Here is a 22,321-nt window from a genome sequence, read left to right on the forward strand (position 1 = left end):
TTGATTGTGACAAAAGTGCAAACTATTGCAAAGGGTGAATGCTTTCTAGAGGGTTGGAGTCATGAACTCAAATGCCTGAGGGGCCAGACAAGTCAAGTAAGAGGGTGAATAGGCTGGATAGAGGCAAAGAAGATCAGCGGTGAGTGTGGCAAACTGGAGCATGCGCGACCCATCCTGCCCATAGCTGCATGGTAAGGACAGTTCACAGCAGAATAAGACAGCCAGGGTTGAAAGAAGACACCCAGAGTTTTTTGTCCAAAAGCCCAGGGCCAAAAGCAGGATCTCCAAAAAACAATTCACTCAAAGGCTAATCTGTGAATTACTGAGGACTTTTTGAAGTTTGAGGTTTTCTTATCTACTCATGCCTCTGCTCAGGCCGCTGTATCTGCCCATGCTCTTGCATTGCCGCAGCCTTAGGGCACTGTTCTAGGTGGAGCACAAGGTCTTAGTCTGCCAAGGGTCAGGCAAACCAAAAGGAGAAGCAAAAATTTCTCTGCAGAAATCCTTGGTTAGTATGTTCACGTGAGTTGGTTTTAGACGCATACTTGCTTTTCAACATCCTCTATAAGAGATGGAGTCCCTGCAAGCAGACTTTACACTTTGTCAAGCAGCAGTGAGAATCCAGACTTCAACTGGAAGCTTTCTAATTTTAAAGGTTGGTCACTAATCCAAATTATGTTAAAACAATGGTGTATGAAAGTTTAAACCCTCTGCAGTTAGAAAACTACTAGACAGAAACTTTTCTATAAATGTTGTAGGTTTCAGTACGGAAAATAAGAAATAGTGGAGAGATTTGGATAATAATAATACTGTCTCATATTTAACACCTATGGTTTACAGAGTACCTTTGAAAACTCCGCATTAGCTAATTGTCACAGTTGGTGCTACCATTCCCATTTCACAAAGATAGTATGAGAGAGACTGAATGTAGAAGACTTGGCTATTTGGTTATTGATAGGTTTGCTTGCTTATTGCTGTTACCATGTGTGGCACTTCGTATACATGATCTCTTTGATCCTCAAAACAATATGGTATGGGCGTCATTTTAAAGATTGGAAACATGGGATAGTTAGGTGGCATTTATCTATCTTCACCATAGTGGCAGACTTTAGCGTTAGTTAAAGGCAGACCATCTAGACCTAGAATAGGACAAAATGAGATGGTTTGTCTTTAACTAAGTTCTAGGTGTAAACTAGTTATTGTCCTATTCTAGGTGTAAACTAGCTATTCTAGCTGTAAACTAGGTTCTCTTAGAATCCCAAGTTAAAGGAGGACAAAGATTTGCCCAGAGTCACACAGCTTGTTAGTTAGTAGTGAGATTTCAACTCTATGAGCTATCTTTTCCAAGACTTTTACCCCATGATATGGTGTGCCAAGGCTCTGCACTATCGCTCATGGCCACTCATTAGATTAAAGCAAGTGAAATTGCTTATGTGTGACAGTACACCTTCTACAACAGCAATTTCATATGGTTCAACCTAATATTATCTATTTTTTCTGTCTCCAGTCAATGTTAAACTAATTTCCCGAAATAGGAAACCACTGTGAACAAGTGGATTGTTTTCGGTCGTATGTAGTTGCACCGACAAATCTGCTAATTATTTATTAACTTAAGAAAGACTTTCAACTGGAAAAGTGAGAGCAGGTACCTAATAGAAAATCCACACATATTTGTCAAATTTAAGTGGAACTTTCATTTTCCAAGCACTTATTATTTCTGCCATAAATGCAGATGTTGAAGTTTTGATTGATTTTAAATGATTAATAATTTTATGAATGCTACACTTCAGTTTAATGGCATGGAAACTGAGTGATATGGTTAGGAAATTATACATATAAAAATTATGGGGGAAGGGTTCCACCTTTTTCAGTGGAAGGTTCTTATTTATAGACATTAGCCTTAGTTTAACATCTAACTGAAAAATGTACATGATGCCTTGATATAATAGTGATTGTAAGGAATGAAAAATTCAGTGGAGCTTTGTCTCTCTCTCTTTTTTTTTTTTTTTTTTATCACTGTGCAGACTATTTTTAAAACAGTTAACCATCGTACCTTCTTAAACTTCACTAAATAGTCTTTAGTTAATGAGAAAGTTAATAGTTTGGCCTAGTTACGCCTTCAATGAAGGCATGAGAAACCCTTTGATACAGCCTCTGTAGAAATGCAAGATTAAGTGCATTTCTTGGTTGACACGTGCTAATTTCTTCTTTGCTCAAGTGTTAGCCACTAAAAGACACATGTGGGATGCTTTTCTTCAAGCTGATTCTACCCAATTCTAGTGCCTTTAAGTTGGAAACCTAAAATAAGATTTTTGAAGAAATAGATTACTTCCTATGAAAAAACTTGAATGATTAAGTTAAGTATAAGCCGAGTATAAGCCACCAGAATGTGCGTGTCAGGTTTCTACCTGGCACCCTTCAGATATGAACACGGTGCTCTTTCATGTACTGCATTTTAAAAAAATTGTATGTTGAATTTTCCTGCTGATACAGACTATTACACTCATCTCAAAGAAAAGTGGGTGTGTATCTCTATAAATTATGATGATTCAAAAAATGTTTTTAAAAAACATTATTAAACCCCTTTTTCTTAAAAAGGAAACCTTATTTATAAGAGTAAAGCCTGAGAGAAACTTTCTTTCTTTCTTTCTTTTTTTTTTTTTTGAGACAGGATCTAGCTCTGTCACCCAGGCTGGAGGGCAGTGGCACAATCTCTGCTCACTGCAGCTTCAACTTCCCAGGCTCAAGAAATCCTTGCCCCTTCAGCACCCCTCCTCCCCTACTCCCCCAAGTAGCTGGAACTACAGGAGAGCGCCACCAAGCCCAGCTAATTTTTGTACATTTTTTAGAGACGGGATTTCACCATGTTGGCCAGGCTAGTCTTGAACTGAGCTCAAGTGGTCAGCCCACCTCAGCCTCCCAATGTGCTGGGGTTACAGGAATGAGCCGATATACCCAACGTAGAAGCAAATTCTTTATTATCTGTATGTCTCATGAAGGCTAGGCTATTAAGCTGTTTCCTTTTGCCTTTTTTTTTTTTTTTTGTGGTGGGTGCTTATGTAATAAAATGTGTATGTTATGTAACTATGTACTGAGGTAAGACGGTGGGGTTGGATCCTTGGGAAGAAACAGTTTGTACAGGATTTATTATTATTTACAAATTCTGCTTTACTCAGCATAGAATTACAAACTTTAATTAGGATTGATTCAAGATCTCAAAATCATTTCCTATTTTCCTGGCCTTACTCTAAAAGATGTGAAGTGGTAAATGGATTGATGACATTCTAAGGTTGATGTCTTTTATCACGTAGCCTCTGAATATTATTGATTATCAACTATGTTTTTCAAACTTTGATCTTATGAACTACCCTTTATGATTTCATTCATGTGGGAACACATTATTTACTTAATATTTTCTTTAAAATAACCTTTAAAAATAGCTTTTTAACTTCCCAAAAGGAAACTCTTTTTACTACCATCACTATTATGTATTCAGCTGATTAATTTCTATATAAAACTGTCATTTTAAACTTCAAGTGAAAAATGAGTCAGTTTTTTAAAGTACTGCTGTTTTCTTACACTCTAAAGGCAAACTTTATATTGCTGTCATCCCTTACCAGTGAGATTTCTCTATTGCAAATTAAAAATACATGTATCCACTAAAATAAATTGAAATGTAAAAATCTATTTATGTACAAGTGAGAATCACATAGCACACTACAGTGGGATATATATCAAACTGGGAAAGGGTGGCTGAAAGTAAAGATGGACCACTATTGGAAGAGCGACCCATAGTGGGTGCCACCATTGACACAGGGTTTTCTGTTAAGACTTGGCAGGGGTTTGTTCCTACCCGGCTTGACCCAGAGAGTCAAGCCTGCCATTCAGCTAAAGAGGTGCCACGTGGGGTTTACTGTCCTCCTTTTTAAATATTGCCCTGGTTCCCTCTTGACGAGTCCCCTTATTAAGGGAAGGTGACCTCAACTTTTTAGGCCTGTAAGGATGCCAGCAGTAATGAATTTTTTATCTTCTGCGAGGCTTGCTCTAAATCGGATTCAGCATTATGCTGGTGCATATATATAAAAAGATGACCAATTGATATTCAAATGTAATGAGAAGGAAGGTTTGCTGCTCAGCATAGCCTCCTTTGTTTTTAGCCCTAGTAGGTTCTTTGCACTAAAACAATACAGCTTTCGTCTTCCCTTCTGAAATCACTGTGTCTAGCTAGATAGGAAAGACATCTTTTCTAACCTACTCCAGAAATAAAATACAGTTTGTTCTGGTTTTCTAGTGTAATTTTTTAAATGTGCCTAGAGATTTGGATGTGAAGTCTTGAAAAAAACAAAGTATTCCTTTTGAAACATGCAAATGTGTCTCTCCATCACCTAGGAAACTATTATGGGACACCCAAGCCTCCTAGCCAGCCAGTCAGTGGGAAAGTGATCACGACGGATGCCTTGCAAAGCCTTCAGTCTGGCTCTAAGCAGTCGACCCCGAAGAGAACCAAGTCCTACAATGATATGCAAAATGCTGGCATAGTCCATGCGGAGAATGAGGAAGAGGATGATGTTCCTGAAATGAACAGTAGCTTTACAGGTAAAGGTCAGACCATGTTGCCCTCAGTGGATCTGGGAAAGGGATGACGGGGAGGCTTTTGCATAGAGTTTTGAGAAGGATACTGTTATCGAGGGATTTTGTAGTGTTGCCAGAATTCAAACTTGGACCACACAGTGCTTGGAAAAGAGATGGTCCTTTCTATGGTCTTCTTTTCATGTCTCTTTACAGGAATATTTTAACTTCACCAGAATACCTTAAGGGAGCTAGGGGTGAATGTGTGAAGAAGGAAAATGAGAAAATAATCAACATGGTGTCTTTCTCTTCAAAATTATATATATATATATATATATATATATATATATATATATATATGTATTTTGTTCATTATTTTTGCGGAGGAATTTGCAGTATCTCTCTGTTATGGCTGATTGCTGTGAAGCAAAATATGAGAATGTGTTTTATCTGTTTAATGTCAGTTGATGCTGGCCAGCAGCATCCTTTTATATCTTTGTAGGATATTACATATTCAGTTAACTTATGCAAAATTGCTATATGCCCTAAAAGGGGAACAGATGGAAAAATAAAATTCTAACATTATATCTTATATATGCATTCTATGTTGTATAGCCTATATTCTATATTATATAGCCTATGTATTACTGACTATATTATATATGTTTTATCTATATTCAGGGCTGCCTAACGCCAAGCGTAGGTATGCTGTATTTTATGAAGGGATTTTTCAAGGACAAGACCTTTGAGTAAGGCCATTCAGGCTTAGTATTGCACAACTCCAGGGGACACCATTCACAGAGGATATAATGTTGTGTGTTCCCTGTGGGGCAGAGGTTGCAGTGAGCCAAGATTGCACCACTGCTCTCTAGTCTGGGTGACAGAACAAGACTCTGTCTCTAAAAATAATAATGATGATAATAATAATAATAATAATAATGTTTGTTCCTTGGGTTAGTGCAGTGACCCAGAAGAGCTGAGGAATATTTTTTACTATATGAGGATTTGACCTTACATAGTAAATCAAAATGTAACAGCTGAGTAAGATAGGAGTAACTTCAGTCTATAGTGCTGTGGATTAGAAGAACACCTTGTCTCTCCTTAAATATTTTCTTTAATATTTTAGAGTTACACCTATTAATAAATTATCCATTTTCAACATATGAGATTATCTTCTCCCATAGTGGCCCTTTCTTACATTACTATACTTTGGTCATTACTTTATTAGCATCAGCCCCAGTGAAGGGGGAGATTAGTAGACTCTGTTTTTCCCTGTGCTGCCAACTCTAACAGGATATTTAGGAAAAGCTTGTTAATTTTGAATACTGTCTGCAACCTATATGGACCTCACTGAGGTTTTTGTTATTTATTAACTAAACTCAGAAGCCTAAAATTTATCAAAAGGAAATAAAAATTTTTTTGATGACTTTATTGTCATAGCAGTAGGATAGCCCAACATTTGTATAAGAAGTGTTAGGTAAAGACCGGGGAGATTTGTTTGTTATCCTGGCTTGGCTCTTGGGAGTTGTCTTTTTTTTTTTTTTAGATAGAGTCTCACTTTGTCACCGAGGCTGGAGTGCAGTGGCATGATCTTGGCCCACTGCAACCTCCACCTCCTGGGTTCAAGCATTCTCCTGCCTTAACCTCCTGAGTAGCTGGGATTACAGGTGGGCGCCATCACACTCAGCTAACTTTTTTGTATTTTTAGTAGAGGTGGGGTTTCACCATGTTGGTCAGGCTGGTCCTTTGTGATCTGCCCACCTTGGTCTCCCAAAGTGCTGGGATTATAGGTGTGGGCCACCGTGCCGGGCCGGTAGTTGTCTTTTTATGAAAATTATGACTAACTCATTCACGTGTAAAATGACTAGCTAGGATTAGATTATTTCTGAGTTTCTTCTTCTAACTGTGTGAATTTGACTCCATGAAAATTCCCGTTTTCTCAATTAGAATGGGTTAGACCAGCGCCTGCCCTATAGTTGTAATATCTAGAAGAAATTTGCCACCTTTTACCTATGCTTTAATTGAAATCAGCTGATTTCTTTCATTTAGGAATCTTTCACCTGTTTATAGTGGCCCTTACCAAAATGAAAACAGATCATGAACACATGTTAACATTTCTCATACTTTAATGTCTTGATATTTTAATAAATAAGAATAGCAAATCATGGTATAACCTAAACCATAGTTGTGGTCGCAGAAATGGAAAACCTTGGGGGTAGTGTGCAGCAAAACTGTTCTGCCAAGCAGATTGTGTAGTCCCTAAGAAGCTTGTGTGCCTCTATTTGTCCTCCATTTATTGAATAGATTTTTTGGTAAAAAGGAGGAACAAAGTAGAGGTAATTGACTGTAAGTCTAGATGCATTTCCTATTTCTAACTACTATCAGTCTCCCTCTCTACAAGCCACGCCTCAGAAAATCTGACCCCATAAAACCCCTACTTCAAATCCTGGCATCTTAGAACAATTTGCGGGCCCTAGTTATCCTTGCCAAAATCAATCTGATGATTAGTTTCTGCACAAAACAGAAAGCCAAGTGGCACCTGATTGTGTTCTTCAGGATCTTGTCTGATACAAAGAAGATGCATGGAGGAAAAAGTGGCCTTGAGAGATGCACATGATGGGACCTCTTCACAATGTGCAGAGCATGTTGACTGTCCCCTCACTTATAACACTATACCTGTGACAACTGACAATCTGTCATACACTAACTCATGCTAAATCTTTCAAGTAATTAACACTACCCAGTCTGTAAGTATGTGAAACTAGTGGTGTCAAAGCATGTTGTATTCTGAACCACGTTAAATAGGCATCCACCAGCCACTTTAAACTTAGAGTGACAGTGGCATAATGAGGTGTTGGCTCCTGCTTGGGCCAGCTATGATAAAGGCATGAGCATTATATCAAAATGTGGAAATGCTATGAAGCCATTAAAAAATTACATTTACCAGGATATTTTTAATAATTTTCTGCTGTTTTTATCTTAGCTGCCTTTTGCTTGAGTCTTGTGAATAAGGTATGCCTCAATAACACACCTAAATAACGCTGGGAGTGTTTGCAGGCAAAAGATCAGGGAGCCTATTGGCCAGAAGCATCCTGGGAAGGCAGCCCACCCTTCCTTTCTGCAGTGATTGATTAAGGCGGAAGCTGAGCGGTGAGCATCCATCCCAGATGCTCACCATGGAACTGACTGTTGAACACAAAGCAATGGGACAGTCTTCTACAAATTGTGCCCAATTTATGGACCTAAAAGAGGCCTTGAGAAAGAACACTTCTTATGTGTGCTTAATGAAGGTAGAGTTACACTGTTGTCCAAAGCAGTTATATATACAAAGACTTTTGCAAAAATATTGTGTTCATTATAGACAACTTAGGAAGTGTGTAATAAGGGCCAGGTGTGGTGGCTCACGCCTGTAATCTCAGCACATTGGGAGGCTGAGGCGAGCAGATCACCTGAGGTTTAAAATTTGAGACCAGCCTGGCCAACATGATGAAACCCCGTCTCTAGTAAAAATACAAAAATTAGCGGAGTGTGGTAGCGGGTACCTGTTATCCTAGCTACTCAGGTGGCTGAGGCAGGAGAATTACCTGATTCCAGGAGGTGGAGGTTGCAGTGAGCTGAGAGCATGCCATTGTACTCCAGCCTGGGCGACAGAGGGAAACTCTGTCTCAAAAAAAATAAAATGAAATAAAATATGGAACAAGTCACTACAACTAAAAAGTAACATGTTCATCATGAACACCTCTGAGAGACATCAAACCATTACCTAATCATGTTTCTAGGCTTTTTTCTTTCAATAATCCCTAATATTTTTAAACATTAGGTTGCTGACACATCTTTTTTTGTTGATAGACAGTGATAAAGCATTGCTTTGGATTGTTGAGATAATCATTTCTGTAAGAGCTAATGTTTCTCAAGTATAGACTATATGGCAGGCACTTTGCTAAGCTCTTTATGTGTATAACAGAGAGGTCAAATACCTTGTCCAGTATCACAAAACCAGTGAGACAGGGCCAAAGCTGCCACTGCAACCCACAAAGTCTGACTCCACAGCCTGAGTGCACACCTACTATGCTATTTGTGTTTTAAATCAAGTTCAGCAGCTTTATGAAGCCTCAAAGATTATTACTGGTTGTGCACAGTGGTAGATACACATAAACCTAAAAGCATGTATAATATAAAACGAGCTTCAGAAATTTTCTTTGACTTGGTTTATGTTCTTGAAGTCACCTTCAAAAGTCTGAGAGAGAGAGAGAGAGAGAGAGAGAAAGAGAGAGAGTGTGTGTAACTGCTTGGAAGCTTCTGATTTACTATGAAAACATCATTTTCATAGTAATAATAATTTTAATATAAAATATCATTTGTATTCATTTATGTTTTACAAACCATTTTTACATGTATCTCACAAACCTCCAGAAAATCTTGAGAGAGAAGCTATCCAGGTATTACCTTCCCAGTGTTGCAGATGAGAACCCTGAAGGACTGACTGTAACTGTTATGCCATTGAACAGTGGGAGAACCAGGTTCCCTGTCTCCCCATTCGATCTTGTTCCAGTATTCCGTTCTACCTGTTCTCTTTGCATTCACTGGCAACCTTTAGTAAGAAAGTAGTGTCAGTGCTCCTAAATCTCTGGTAAATTAAATAAAAGGTTTTGTTTGAGACAGGGTCTCATTCTGTTACCCAGGCTGGAGTGCAATGGTGCGATCACAGCTCACTGCAGCTTCAACCTCCCAGGTTAAAGTGATTCTCCCACTTCAGCCTCCCCAGTAACTGGGACTATGGACATGTGCCACCTCACCCAGCTAGTTTATAATTTTTTTTTTTTTTTTTTTATTTTTTATGTTGTTGCTATGTTGCGTTTTCTGGTCTCAAACTCCGTGGCTTAGTCCTTCCTCCTCAGCCTCCTGAATAGCTAGGATTACAGGCACAGGCACATGCCACCATGGCCCAACAGAAGGATTTTCTTTTTTTTTAAATCACAGCATAAGTCAAAGCCATGACTAAGGCTGTGAATTCCTGAGTCTGCCATATGTCTGTGCCAGCAGCTCATTTTTGGACTTTCCATTTTCTTTCAGAGAATGAGATTAAGATTCTGTTGAGCTGAGAAGAAGATATGGAAAGCATATGAAATAAAAACAAAAGCTTGGATAACTTAAAATAAGATCTAGTTGCTGGAGGGATTTTTTTTTTCTCCAGGAAATTAAAATTACTGAGAGATTTTCCCAGAGAACTTATATTCCCTTCATGCAGTGTTTAGGAATACTGGCAGGGCTTTTTTTTTTTTTTTTTTTTTTTGTAAACGTACACTCATTGTTAAATTAAGTGCGTCTCATTTCACATGTAGTGGCTCACCCATTGGCCCTACCCTTTTCCTGTTATATCCAGTTTCTATTAAAATAGGTTAATAAAAATTCTTTAATAACATTATTATTATCATCCTGACAGTTTGCTGCCTCCTAAATGAAAAGGCAGTCACTGAGTTTGGACAGTTGTATCTCCAATAAGAGGTTTCAGTCCCAAGCACCCATTGAGCACATCTCAGGTGCCAGGCACTTGGCACGTGTTAATTCTGTTCTCATGCTGTGTACGTTATGCCCATTTTACAGATTGAGAAATATGTGCTCAGAAAGGCAAAGCCAAATAGATAGAAGCAAACAAGACTATAATCTGTGGTCTGATATTATAACCTATGCTTTTTCCACCCTTTGGTAACATATTTGCAGGCTGGGGGCGAGGTCTGGCCTGAAGACACAAGTAATCATAATTTTGATGAGGATAGAGGTGCTTTTGCTGCTGTTGGCTGCTTAGTGTGGCTTGCTATGTGCTAGATGCTGTTCTGAATGCCTTATCCATTTAATTCTCCCCACAACCCTGTGAGGTGGGGACTGTTATTGTCCCAGTTTTCTAGATGAGCAAGTGAAGGCACACATGGTTAAGTACTTTGCCCACGTTAGTAAATGGTAAAGCCAGGATTCAAACTTGGGCAGTTTGGCTCCAGGGTCAGTGCTCATAATCAGGACCTTTCATTTTTCAGTGGTGTTACAGTGCATTATTTTTTAAAGGAATTATGTTTGGAAACTTGGGAGATTTTACATAAAAGCACAGATTTCCAGCTTGTCTTGAAAAATCAGAAGTTTGGCAACTGCAAGTCGCCTCTCCTCCAGGACACAAACGTCTGGCACTGAGTGCCCAGCTCCCTTCAGCCTAGACCCACTCACTACAAATCTCATTAGCATACTGACCTGGCACTGGTGCACAGAGGAGTATATAGCCAGAGACTGTACCACTCGCAGCTCATTAACTGCAGGGCAACACCTGTCCTAGGAGCCAGAGGTTCTGGTGGTTCTGGAACGTGGCAGGTATAAACCAAGAAGGGAGTAGAGTAATTCCCAACTGAAAGTAGAACTTTTTTAACAATCGATTCTCTACATCATTTTTTCTTTTAGTTCATAAGAGAACTCTTTGTGTCTTTGTCTTTAGAGTGTAGTTCATACAGCACCTGAATCTTTCTCACCTGGGTACTTGTAAAGTGTGCATTTTGGGACCATATCCCAAACCTATTTTCTGGAGGACAGCCAGAATTATGCATTTTAACAATCTCTCCAGGTGATTCTTTTATGCACCTAAGTGTGAAAAGTCTACCTTCCAAAGATATGCCAGAAATGAATATTTGTTGGCTCCTAGAGAATTAAAAGTGACTCTTAATTCTTGACCGGTTTTGAATTTATTTTGCTATTGATTAGTAATTTCAAAGTTTTTCTTCTGTGTTGGTCTAATTTTTTTCTGTTCCCCTAGTTACAGTTGATCTATTAATCTGCACTCTTGGATGCAGGTTGCAAAACTAACTCAAATTGGTTTAAGCAAGAAAGTGAATTTAGGGGTTCAAGCTATCAAAACGAGGGGTGTCCTTGATTTCAGGTATGAAATCAGAGATCAGATGCTCAGCCAGGGATATTAAATGACTCTCCGTCTTTCACCTCTCCTCTTCTCTGTGTGGATTTCATTCTCTGGCAGTTCATGTCAAGCTATGTCAAGATGTCTGCCATCACCTACAGCGTGAGAACCTATTAGCAAATAGGTTCCAGCCTCAAGTGACCACCTCTTGCTTGATAATTCCAGTAAATCTTCTATGTCTAACATTCAAATTTGTTTGCCTTAGATCAAGTACCTATTCCTGACCTAATAACAAAGATAAAAATGTTAGAATACTCCTCACTGGCAAAGCATATGATGTGGAGCCAGGAGTAGGTCCCCACCTGGACCATGTGGGCCTGGAGTGGAGGGGGGCACCACAAGGATACCTGAATGGTGCTACCAGGAGAAGAGCAAATAGATGCAGGGCTGGGAATACCTACAGCCAGCCTCCCCAAGGGTGGTGCATTTTTGGTGGTGGTTTAGCAGGCTTGGCATGTCCTTCATCCAGCTTTTAGATTACCTTTACTCCCATGTGTGTCATTGGGAGCTTCTCATCAGAGAAAGCTTTGAAAACAGCCTTTTATCATTCTTCAGTCTGTTTTCACTAACTCAGAAATGTCTACAGGAGAATTACTGTGGAAGATAGAAATTCACTGCATACCCTCATTATTAAGCTTTAAAGCCCCATGGAGATTGACAGTTAATATCATCAGCCTCTATAAAAATTCAACCAGAATGTCAACAATGCCGTTTGGGGATACTTTGATGACATCACCTCTGATGTTTCTAGTTAATAAGAAGGCAAGGAGACTCAAGTACTTCAAGCCTTCTTTTAAGATTCAAGTCAAATCAGTCCGCCCACTTGATACTGTTCTGGGGGTAACTGTCTTGGTTTTCATAGGAACATAACTTTTCCAGAAGAGGTTCAAATCTGACTCACTGGTATAACTGTCTCCATATTCTAAGTAAAGATTATACTTTTTTTTTTACTTTTTTTGTATTTGTATACTTTTCAGGTGAATTTGTCATTCTTTGATCTTTGCCAGTGTCTACCAAAAATATTTATACAAATTTTAAAATAACTTATAAAATCATTTGTACAAGAATGGGTAATAATGCCACTTTATCTGTGTTTTCACCCTGAATACTTTTTTTTGTGTGTGCTCAAACATCTTCTGAATAATGAAATCAAATGATACCTATGGAATGAGGGTGCAGATCCATTTGTGTTTTGATGGCCTTCTTAGTTTAAGAGTTTGAGTCATAAATTGGGTTATTCTTTGACATTTCCAAGATTGTGAACAATGCATTATTTGGGATTTTTTTCCCTTTCTTTTTAAGTAAAATGAATTTCATCGATTATTTTGATGCTTTCTAATTAAGGGACAGACATCTAAATAAGATAGAAGTCATAGTTAATGGCCAGGAATTAGGAATGGATAAAAGTGTTTAAGAATGTAGATGTATATAGGAATGTACTTCCCATGTATGGGGTATGATTGCTGAATACCTTTCTCTCTCTCTCTCTCTCTCTCTCTCCCCCCTCCCTCCCTCTCTCCCTCTCCCCCTCCCCCCCATCTCTTCACATGATTAAGCAGCCGATTCTGGTGAACAAGACGAGCACACTCTCCAAGAAACGGCACTACCACCTGTGAATAGTAGCATCATCGCTGCTCCCATCACGGACCCTTCTCAGAAGTTCCCTCAATACCTACCTCTTTCTGCAGAGGATAATTTAGGTCCTCTACCTGAAAACTGGGAGATGGCCTATACCGAAAATGGAGAAGTCTATTTTATAGAGTAAAGTATACCATTATTTCTACCTAAATCTCTCTATCTTTCTTTTCCCTTCCTTCCCTCTGTCTAGCAGCTACCAATATAAACTACATTTAAGGGATTGATCACCCACTGATGGTATTTTTTAATAAGGTTTAATAAGTTTTGCATAAAAAGGTAATTAATTATTATCATCCTACTTGCTGAATCTGAACAGTTTGAGGAAGAACAAGGTTATTTCCATAAAGATTTAGACAACTAAATTATGGTATATAGAAATTATGACATAATATTTAAAGAACATATTTAACCATTAAAATAGTAAATACATTGCTTTTTTTTTCTTAATTGAAGTGCAGTGTTCTTATTAAGACTTATTTATATATTCTGGATACAATGCCTTTATCATATTTGTGATTTGCATGTATTTTCTCCAAGTCTGGCTTTTCTTTTCATTGTCTCAACTGTGTCTTTCAAAGAGCAAGAATTCTTAATTTTGATGAAGTCTGATTTATCAGTTTTCTTTTTAGTCAATTGTGCTTCTGCTGTAGTAGTTAGGAAATCTTTGCCTAACACAAGTCATAAATATTTTCCTTTTTTGCATTTTGTGTTTAGGTCTGCCATGCATTTTAAGTTAATATTTTTACATGGTGCCAGGTATATGGATTAAGGTTTGAGAATGACAGACAGGAATGTCTTTCAGATGTATAAAATGTAAATGCTATGTAGTTAAACATTTAACAATGTTTTCTGAAAAGGAAAAAAATATCTACATTTGAAACCATTCTGGATAATCTAAGATAATGTGGTGTTCCTAGCCAACAGTAGTCAGTTTTTAAATGCTGTAATTTGACTTTATTATCCCATCATTGAGATTCACCATGTCTTCATGTACCATTAAGAAAGAAAAAGAAAATGACTGATGAAATTATTTAAAAAATCAAGCTGCAGATTCATCTACTGTACTCACATAGATCGAAATTGATCTACTGTTAAATCAACAGTAACAAAGGGAAGGACATTGCAGAAAACTATGAGAAATATCTCACTTTTGCAAAATATGCATGTATACACACATATCCTACGTATGTTCTATGTGTACATTTGTTTCTATTAATATGGAGACCTAGTTCTAGAGACAGAAAAATTCTAGAAGTATCTATGAACAGTTGGGTTTGAGTTAAGTAAAGAATTTACTTTCTAACCACATTTTACATTGGTGGGGGTTGTGAATTTTTTATACTTTGTGTGTGGGTGCATACACACACATTTATTTGTTTATTTACTTTTTATTTCCCTTCCTGAGATGGGTTCTCACTCTGTTGCCTGGGCCAGAGTGCAGTGGTGTGATCATAGCTCACTGCAGCCTCTGTCTCCTGGGCTTAAGTGATCCTCCCACCTCAGCCTCCCAAAGTGCTGGGATTGTATGTGTGAGTCACCAAGCCTGCCATATTTACCATATGTTTTATAATTAGAAAAAAACAATGAAAATAAGGCAGTATGATTTTTCTAAACACATGAGAGTTAGAGAAAAGGCTTGGATCTCAGAACACCCTCTTTGACAGCCGGGCACAGTCGCTTATGCCTATAATCCCAGCATTTTGGGAGGCCGAGGCAGGCACATCACCTGAGATCACAAATTCTAGACCAGACTGACAACATGGCAAAACTCTGTCTCTACTAAAAAACACAAAAATTAGCCAGGCATAGTGATACACACCTGTAGTCCCAGCCACTTGAGAGGCTGAGGCAGGAGAATTGCATGAACCTGGGAGGTGAAGGTTGCAGGGAGACAAGATCGCACCACTGCAATAACAGCTTGGGTAACAGAGCAAGACTCTGTGTGAAAATTAAAAAAAACAAAATATCCTCTTTGAGAACCTACCTGGGAAGAATTCTGAGATAAGTGAACTAGAGGTTCTGTGCTATTTGCCAGCCAGAGGGAGGTGACAACCCATCTATCTGTCTTCATATTAATGGCAAATGCTTTTTAAAGATAAGGATAAAAGAAGTAGTCTTTTTTTGAGAGTCAAGAAACATACCGATTAAGAGCTCAACTAAAGGGCCATATTGTTTCCATCATTTACAAGCTGTTTGGCCTTGGGAACTTGAGTTTACCTCTTTGCATCTCAGTTTTTTATAACTATAAAAGAAGGACATGAATATTATGAATTGTACCTACCTTGTCAGACTGTTGTAAGAATTAGAGGAGACAGAGAAACCAAAGTATTTGGGCTAGTACTAATTAGCGATCACTGTTGTTACTGTTACCATTGTCATCATTATTATCTGTGGTTATTACAGAGGAGTTTAAACATGGTTATAAAAATAGATGCGAGCTATAAACTCAGGATTTTTTACTTAGCTTTTGCAGTAAATTGCCTTTCAAATTATGTCCCATTAGTAAAGAAGAATTGTGCTAAGAAAAGGGAAGGATAATGGTGGTTTCTGGTACAGAATAATCTGTGAAACTCAGATTCTTGGAAAACCATGTACCAATAATTTTGTTCAAGACTGATTCGGTATATTAGAAAAGGGGAAGTTGGATATCTTGATGGTTAGTGGGATGCTGGCCTCCAAAACTATGGCTGGCTTACAAGAGAATGTAGTGATTTGCCTACTTTTTTATAACTTAGCTTTTAGCTGATGTGAGGCCAATGTTTCATTTGCCTAAGGCTTAGTAGAAAATTATACAAAAATGTGGCTTATGACAATTATGGGATTTAGTCTGCAATTATCAAATTTCACATATATTAAGTGATTAGATACATATCATTTATATTTTAGCCTAAATTATATATACTGGTTACTGAATTTTCATGTGTTTTTCATTCTGTAAAATTTCTTTTTAGGACATCTTACATTGAAAAGCAAGTTAAATCGCATTAGAACCAGATCTACTTTGTTTATGCTTGTATGTGTGTGTGTGCATGCACACACTCATGCAGAAAATAAAATATATATATATGTATATATATATATATATATATATATATATATATATGGTTTTGGGGAAATTGAAAAAATACTAGAAATTTAAAAGAACATTAAAAAATAAAGCATGGATTTATAAACCTTGGGCATTGTATAGAAAACAAACGTAAGAAGACTTTGAAAGGAAGAGCAAATAAGACTGGGTAGAGAGCATGGGATCAAAGGAATACCGGGTGGTGAGTTCCCTTTCATTTTTTTGTTTTGCTTTGTTTTTTTGAGATGGAGTCTTGCTCTGTCACCTAAGCTGGAGTGCAGTGGCACAATCTCAGCTCACTGCAACCTCCGCCTCTCAGGTTCAAGCCACCATTCTCCTGCCTCAGCCTCCTGAGTAGCTGGGATTACAGGCACCTGCCACCACACATGCCTAATTTTTGTATTTTTAGTAGAGACAGGGTTTCACCATGTTATCCAGGCTGGTCTCAAACTCCTGACCTCAGGTGATCCAAAGTGCTGGGATGATGATGTGAGGTATCCCAGACTTGGAGCTAAAGAGCTAGCAACCCAGAAATACCAAGAGAGTCAAGCCCTAATAGAAGCCTGCTCTCTCTAGCCAAAAGATCAGGAAAGGGGCACCCTGCAAGACAGAAAATTTTTATTCAACAACCATCTACTCCAGCAACAGCACAGAAAAACGTGGCCTCACACCCCAAGGGTAGAAGGTTACACTTCTATTCTTGACAGGCTGCTGTGTGATTAGGAGCTGAATCCTTCCTGATGGGTGATGTCAGAAAAGGCTAAGTGTAGAGCTAGCACTTTGCAGCCAGGCAATGAGGAGATTCCCTGCTTTTCCACATAGATTTACTGGAGACCACTTGAGGGAACTCAGGACTTCCACCCCACCTTGCAGTAATGAAACACCCTCTTCCTCCCCACTGGTGTGGTATCAGAGGCGGTTTACTGGAGAATCAGGATTTTTACCACCATCCGGTGGTAAAGAGCCCACCCTCTCCCTATGGAGTCAGAGAGGCCAGTTTGGGAACAACAGTGAGATAGTCCTATCCCTCCCAGCCTAACTGGTATCAGCAAAGAGAGTGAGGAGAGGAAAGAATCCGTGAACTTGAAAATAGAGGTTACCTAATCCGAACAACAGAGAGAAAATCAACTAGGAGAAGAAAACAAACAGGGCTTTGGGGGCATTTGGAACAACAACAAAAGATCTAATATTTATTTCATTGGAGGAAGGAAAGTGGATGGGAATGAAAAGAAAAACATTTGAAGAACTAATGCTTAAAATTTTCTGAATTGGCAAAAGAAATAAACCTACAGATTCAATAAGCTGGCTGAACCTAAGCAGAACCCAATGAAAACCACAGTAAGATACATTCATAATTAAACTTAGGAAAACTAAAACCAGAAAAATGTTGAAAGCAATGAGAAATGACACCCTACATATGTTAGTGAAACAAGTAAAATAACAGCATATTTGTCATCAGAAACAACAAAGGCCGAAAGGAAGGGGTATAGCATTTTTCTAGTGCTGAAAGAAAAGAATTAACCCAGAATTCTACATCCAGTGAAAATATCCTTTAGGAATCAAGGGGAAATGAAAATATTCTTAGATGAAAGAAAACTAAGAAAATTTATGGCTGGGTGCGGTGGCTCACACCTATAATCCCAATACTTTGGGAGGCTGAGGCAAGCAGATCACCCGAGGTCAGAAGCTCGAGACCAGCCTGACCAATATGGTGAAATGGCATCTCTACTAAAAAGACAAAAATTAGCTGGGCATGGTGGCGTGCACTTGTGGTCCCAACTGCTTCGGAGGCTAAGACAGGAGAATTGCTTGAACCCGGGAGGCAGAGGTTACAGTGAGCCAAGATCATACCATTGCACTTCAGCCTGGGCTACAGAGCAAGACCCTGTCTCAAAATAAATAAATAAATAAAGTAAAAATAAAAAAAACAAAGCCAGAAAATTTATTGCCAGCAGGTCTGCTCTCAAAAATGGCTAAAGAATGTTCTCTAAACAAAAAGAGAATTATAAAACAAAACCAAAATTCTAAACAAACAGTAACGATCAGGAAAATAGAAGAATGGAAAAAGTAAAACTATAGATAAATGAACTACTTTTCTTCACCTTTTGAGTTTTCTTTTTTCCCATTTTTGTTGAGATATAATTGACATCTCTTTAAGTTCTCCAAATTAGGTTTGGGTGTTGAAGCAACAATAGTACTGTTTAATGTTTCTACATGTGTGTAGAGAGAATATTTAAGATAATTTATTCTAAGTCAGGGAGGGTAAAAGAATATCAATGGAGATAAGGTTTATCTACTTCAAAGTGGTAAAATGATGACACCAGTAGATTATAAGATATATATAAAATATATTTGTAAATAATATAATGTGAGCATATATGTGTAATGTGGTACCTAAATCAGTCACTTGTAAGTATACAAAGGAGATATACTCAACAGTACTGTAGATAAATAAAAATAGATTCTAAAATATTCATGTAACCCACAGAAAGGCCCGAAGAATAAAACAGAGTAAAGAAAAACAGAGCAAAAAGAAAATTACAAACAAAATGGAAGACTTAAGCCCTAACATATCAGTAACTACATTTAATAAAGTGAACTAAATACAGCAATTTAAAAGATGGGGAAGAGCAAAGTGAATTAAAACTATAACCTAATTATGTACTATCTATGACATATTATTTCAAATATAACAATATAACTATGTTGAAAATAAAGGATGGAAAAATATATCTTGTAAATGTTAATCAAAAGGAAACAAGAGTTAACATATTAATGTCAGATACAGTAGGAAAATCTCCAATCCAATTAGAAGCAAACTAAACAACATACTTTTAAATAACCTATGGGTCAAAGAGGAAGTCTCAAGGAAACTTAAAGATAAGTAAATAAATTGAACTGAATAAAATGTAAATACAGCACATCAAAATAGATGGAACACAGCCAAGGCAGTAATTACAGGTACATTTATAGCACTAAACATATATATGAGAAAAGAAGAAAAGGCTGAAATCAATCTAAACTCCCAATGCAAGAACCTAGAAAGAGAAGAATATTTTAAACTCAAAATAAACAGATGGAAGGAAACAATAATGGTAAGGGCAGAAATGAATGAAATCAAGAGCAGAAAAACAGTAGACAAAAATCAGTGAAAGAAATAGTCAATTCTTCAAAAAGATTTAAAAAACTGAAGAACCTCTGATAAGATTGACAAAGAAAAAATGAGAGAAGACACACAAATTGTCAATTTTAGAAATTAAATAAGGAACCATTATGGGCCCTAAAGTCCTTCAAGAAAATAAGGGATGCAGATTCCTCCTGTCTGAAAGGCATCTCTGAGAGAAAGGCAGCAGCCCCAGTCAGGGGCTTATAGATAAAACTTCCGTCTCCCTGGCACACAGCACTGAGGGGAAAGGATGGCTGTGGGCACAGCTTCAGCAGACTTAAATGTTCCTGCCTGCTGGCCCTGAAGAGAGCAGTCAGTGGACCCCCAGCACAGCGCTCAAGCTCTGCTAAGGGTCATACTGCCTCATCAAGTGGGTCCCTGACCCCTATGCCTCCTGATGGGGAGACATCTGCCAGCAGGGGTTGACAGACACCTCAAACAGGAGAGATCCAGCTGGCATCTGGCAGGTTGCCCCTCTGGGACAAAGCTTCCTGAGGAAGGACCAGTCAGCAATTTTTGCTGTTCTATAGCCTTTGCTGGTGATAGCCAGACAAACAGGGTCTGGAGTGAACCTCCAGCAAACTCCAACAGACCTGAAGAAGAGGGGCCTGATTGTTAGAAGGAAAACTAACAAGTGAGAAACAATGGCATCAACATCAATAAAAGAGATCACCACTCAAAAAGCCCATCCTAAGGTGACCAACATCAAAGACCAAAGGTAGACAAATTCACGAAGAGAAGGAAAAACCAGCACAAGAAGGCTGAAAATTCCTAAAACCAGAATGCCACTTCTCTTCCAAAGGATCACAACTTTGCCAACAAAAGACTAAAACTGGACGGAGAATGAGTTTGATGAATTGACAGAAGTAGACTTCAGAAGATGGGTAATAAACTCCTCTGAGCTAAAGGAGCATGTGCTTACTCAGTGCAAGGAAGCGAAGAACCTTGATAAAAGGTTACAGGAACTGCTAACTAGAATAACCAGTTTCGAGAAGAATGTAAATGACCCAATGAAGCTGAAAAGCACAGCATAAGAACTTTGTGAAGCATACACAAATATCAATAGCCAAATCGATCAAGCAGAAGAAAGGATATCAGAGATTGAAGATCAACTTAAAGAAATAAAGTGTGAAGACAAGATTAGAGAACAAAGAATGAAAAGGAATGAACCAAGCCTCCTAGAAATACAAGACTATGTGAAGATACCAAACCTACATTTCATTGGTGTTCCTAAAAGTGAGGGGAGAATGGAACCAAGTTAGAAAATACACTTCAGGATATATCCGGGAGAACTTCTCCAACCTAGCAACACAGGCCAGCTTTCAAATTCAGCAAATACAGAGAATACCAGAAGATAGTCCTTGAGAAGAGCAACTTCAAGATACATAATCATAAGATTCCCCAAGGTTCAAATGAAGATAAAATTGTTAAGGGCAGCTGGAGAGAAAGGTTGGATTACCTACAAAGGAAAGCCCATCAGACTAACAGTGGATCTCTCTGCAGAAACCCTGCAAGCCAGAAAAGAGTGGGGGCCAACATTCAACCTTCTTAAACAAAAGAATTTTCAACCCAGAATGTCATATCCAGCTAAACTAAACTTCATAAGTGAAGGAGAAATAAAATCCATTACATACAAGCAAAATGCTGAGGGATTTTGTCACCACCAGTCCTGCCTTACAAGAGCTCCTGAAAAAATCACTAACTATGGAAAGGAAAAACCAGTACCTGCCACTGCAAAAACATACAAAAATGTAAAGACCATCAACACTATGAAGAAACTGCATCAACTAATGGGCATAATAACCAGCTAGCATCATAATGACAGGATCAAATCTACACATAACAATATTAACCTTAAATGTAAACAGCATAAATGCCCGAATTAAAAGACACAGACTGGCAAATTGGATAAAGAGTCAAGACCCATCAGTGTGCTGGGTTCAGGAGACCCATCTTACATGCAAAGACACACATAGGTTCAAAATAAAGAGAGGGAGAAATCTTTACCAAGCAAATGGAAAGCAAAAGAAAAAAGAAAAAAAGCAGGGGTTGCAGTCTTAGTCTCTGATAAAACAGACTTAAATCAATAAGATCAAAAAAGACAAGGACATTACATAATGGTAAAGGGATCAATGTGACAAGAAAAGCTAGCTGTCCTAAATATATGTGCACCCAATACAGTAGCACTCAGATTCACAAAGCAAGTTCTTAGAGACCTACAAACAGATTTAGACTCTCATACAATAATAGTAGAAGACTTTAACACCCCACTGTCAATGTTAAATCAACGATACAGAAAATTAATGATGATATTCAGGAGTTGAACTCAGCTGTGGACCAAGCAGATCTAATAGACATCTATAGAATTCCCTACCCCAAATCAACAGAATATATATTCTTAGCACTACATGGCACTTATTCTAAAACTGACCACATAATTGGAAGTAAAACACTCCTCAGAAAATGCCAAAGAATGGAAATCATAACAAAAATTCTCTCAGACCACAGGGCAATCAAATTGGAACTCAGGATTAAGAAACTCACTCAAAACCGCACAACTACATAGAAACTGAACAACCTGCTCCTGAATGACTACTGGGTAAATAATGAAATTAAGGTAGAAATAAGTAAGTTTTTTGAAACCAATGAGAACAAAGACACAAAGTACCAGAATGTCTGAGACACAGCTAAAGCAGTGTTTAGAGGGAAATTTATAGCAACTAAATGCCCACAGGAGAAAGTAGGAAAGATCTAAAATTGACACCCTTACATGACAATTAAAAGAACTAGAGAAGCAAGAGCAAACAAATTCAAAAGCTAGCAGAAGACAAGAAATAACTAAGATCAGAGCAGAACTGAAGGAGTTAGAGACACAAAAAGCCCTAAAAAAAAAATAAATAAATAAATCCACGAGTGGGTTTTTTGAAAA

General features: G+C 38.0%; 1 protein-coding gene across 24 annotated transcripts in view; it reads left to right on the plus strand.

Moving 5' to 3' along the window:
• The window catches only part of MAGI1 (membrane associated guanylate kinase, WW and PDZ domain containing 1), a 678,927-nt gene that overhangs the window by 547,752 nt on the left and 108,854 nt on the right, over positions 1-22,321 (plus strand). For 10 of the 24 annotated variants that reach the window (XM_017515737.2, XM_017515738.2, XM_017515748.2 and 7 more), the window contains exons 4-5: positions 4,390-4,596; positions 13,081-13,282. In XM_017515737.2, the coding sequence (XP_017371226.1) occupies positions 4,390-4,596; positions 13,081-13,282 (409 nt within the window). Of the gene's footprint in view, positions 1-4,389; positions 4,597-7,125; positions 7,211-13,077; positions 13,283-22,321 lie in introns of those variants that run through there. The other 14 variants (XM_037733929.1, XM_037733931.1, XM_037733932.1 and 11 more) reach the window with 4 other exon arrangements.

This window comes from Cebus imitator, unplaced genomic scaffold (genome assembly GCF_001604975.1).
Source record: "Cebus imitator isolate Cc_AM_T3 unplaced genomic scaffold, Cebus_imitator-1.0 Scaffold556, whole genome shotgun sequence".
NCBI lineage: Eukaryota > Metazoa > Chordata > Mammalia > Primates > Cebidae > Cebus > Cebus imitator.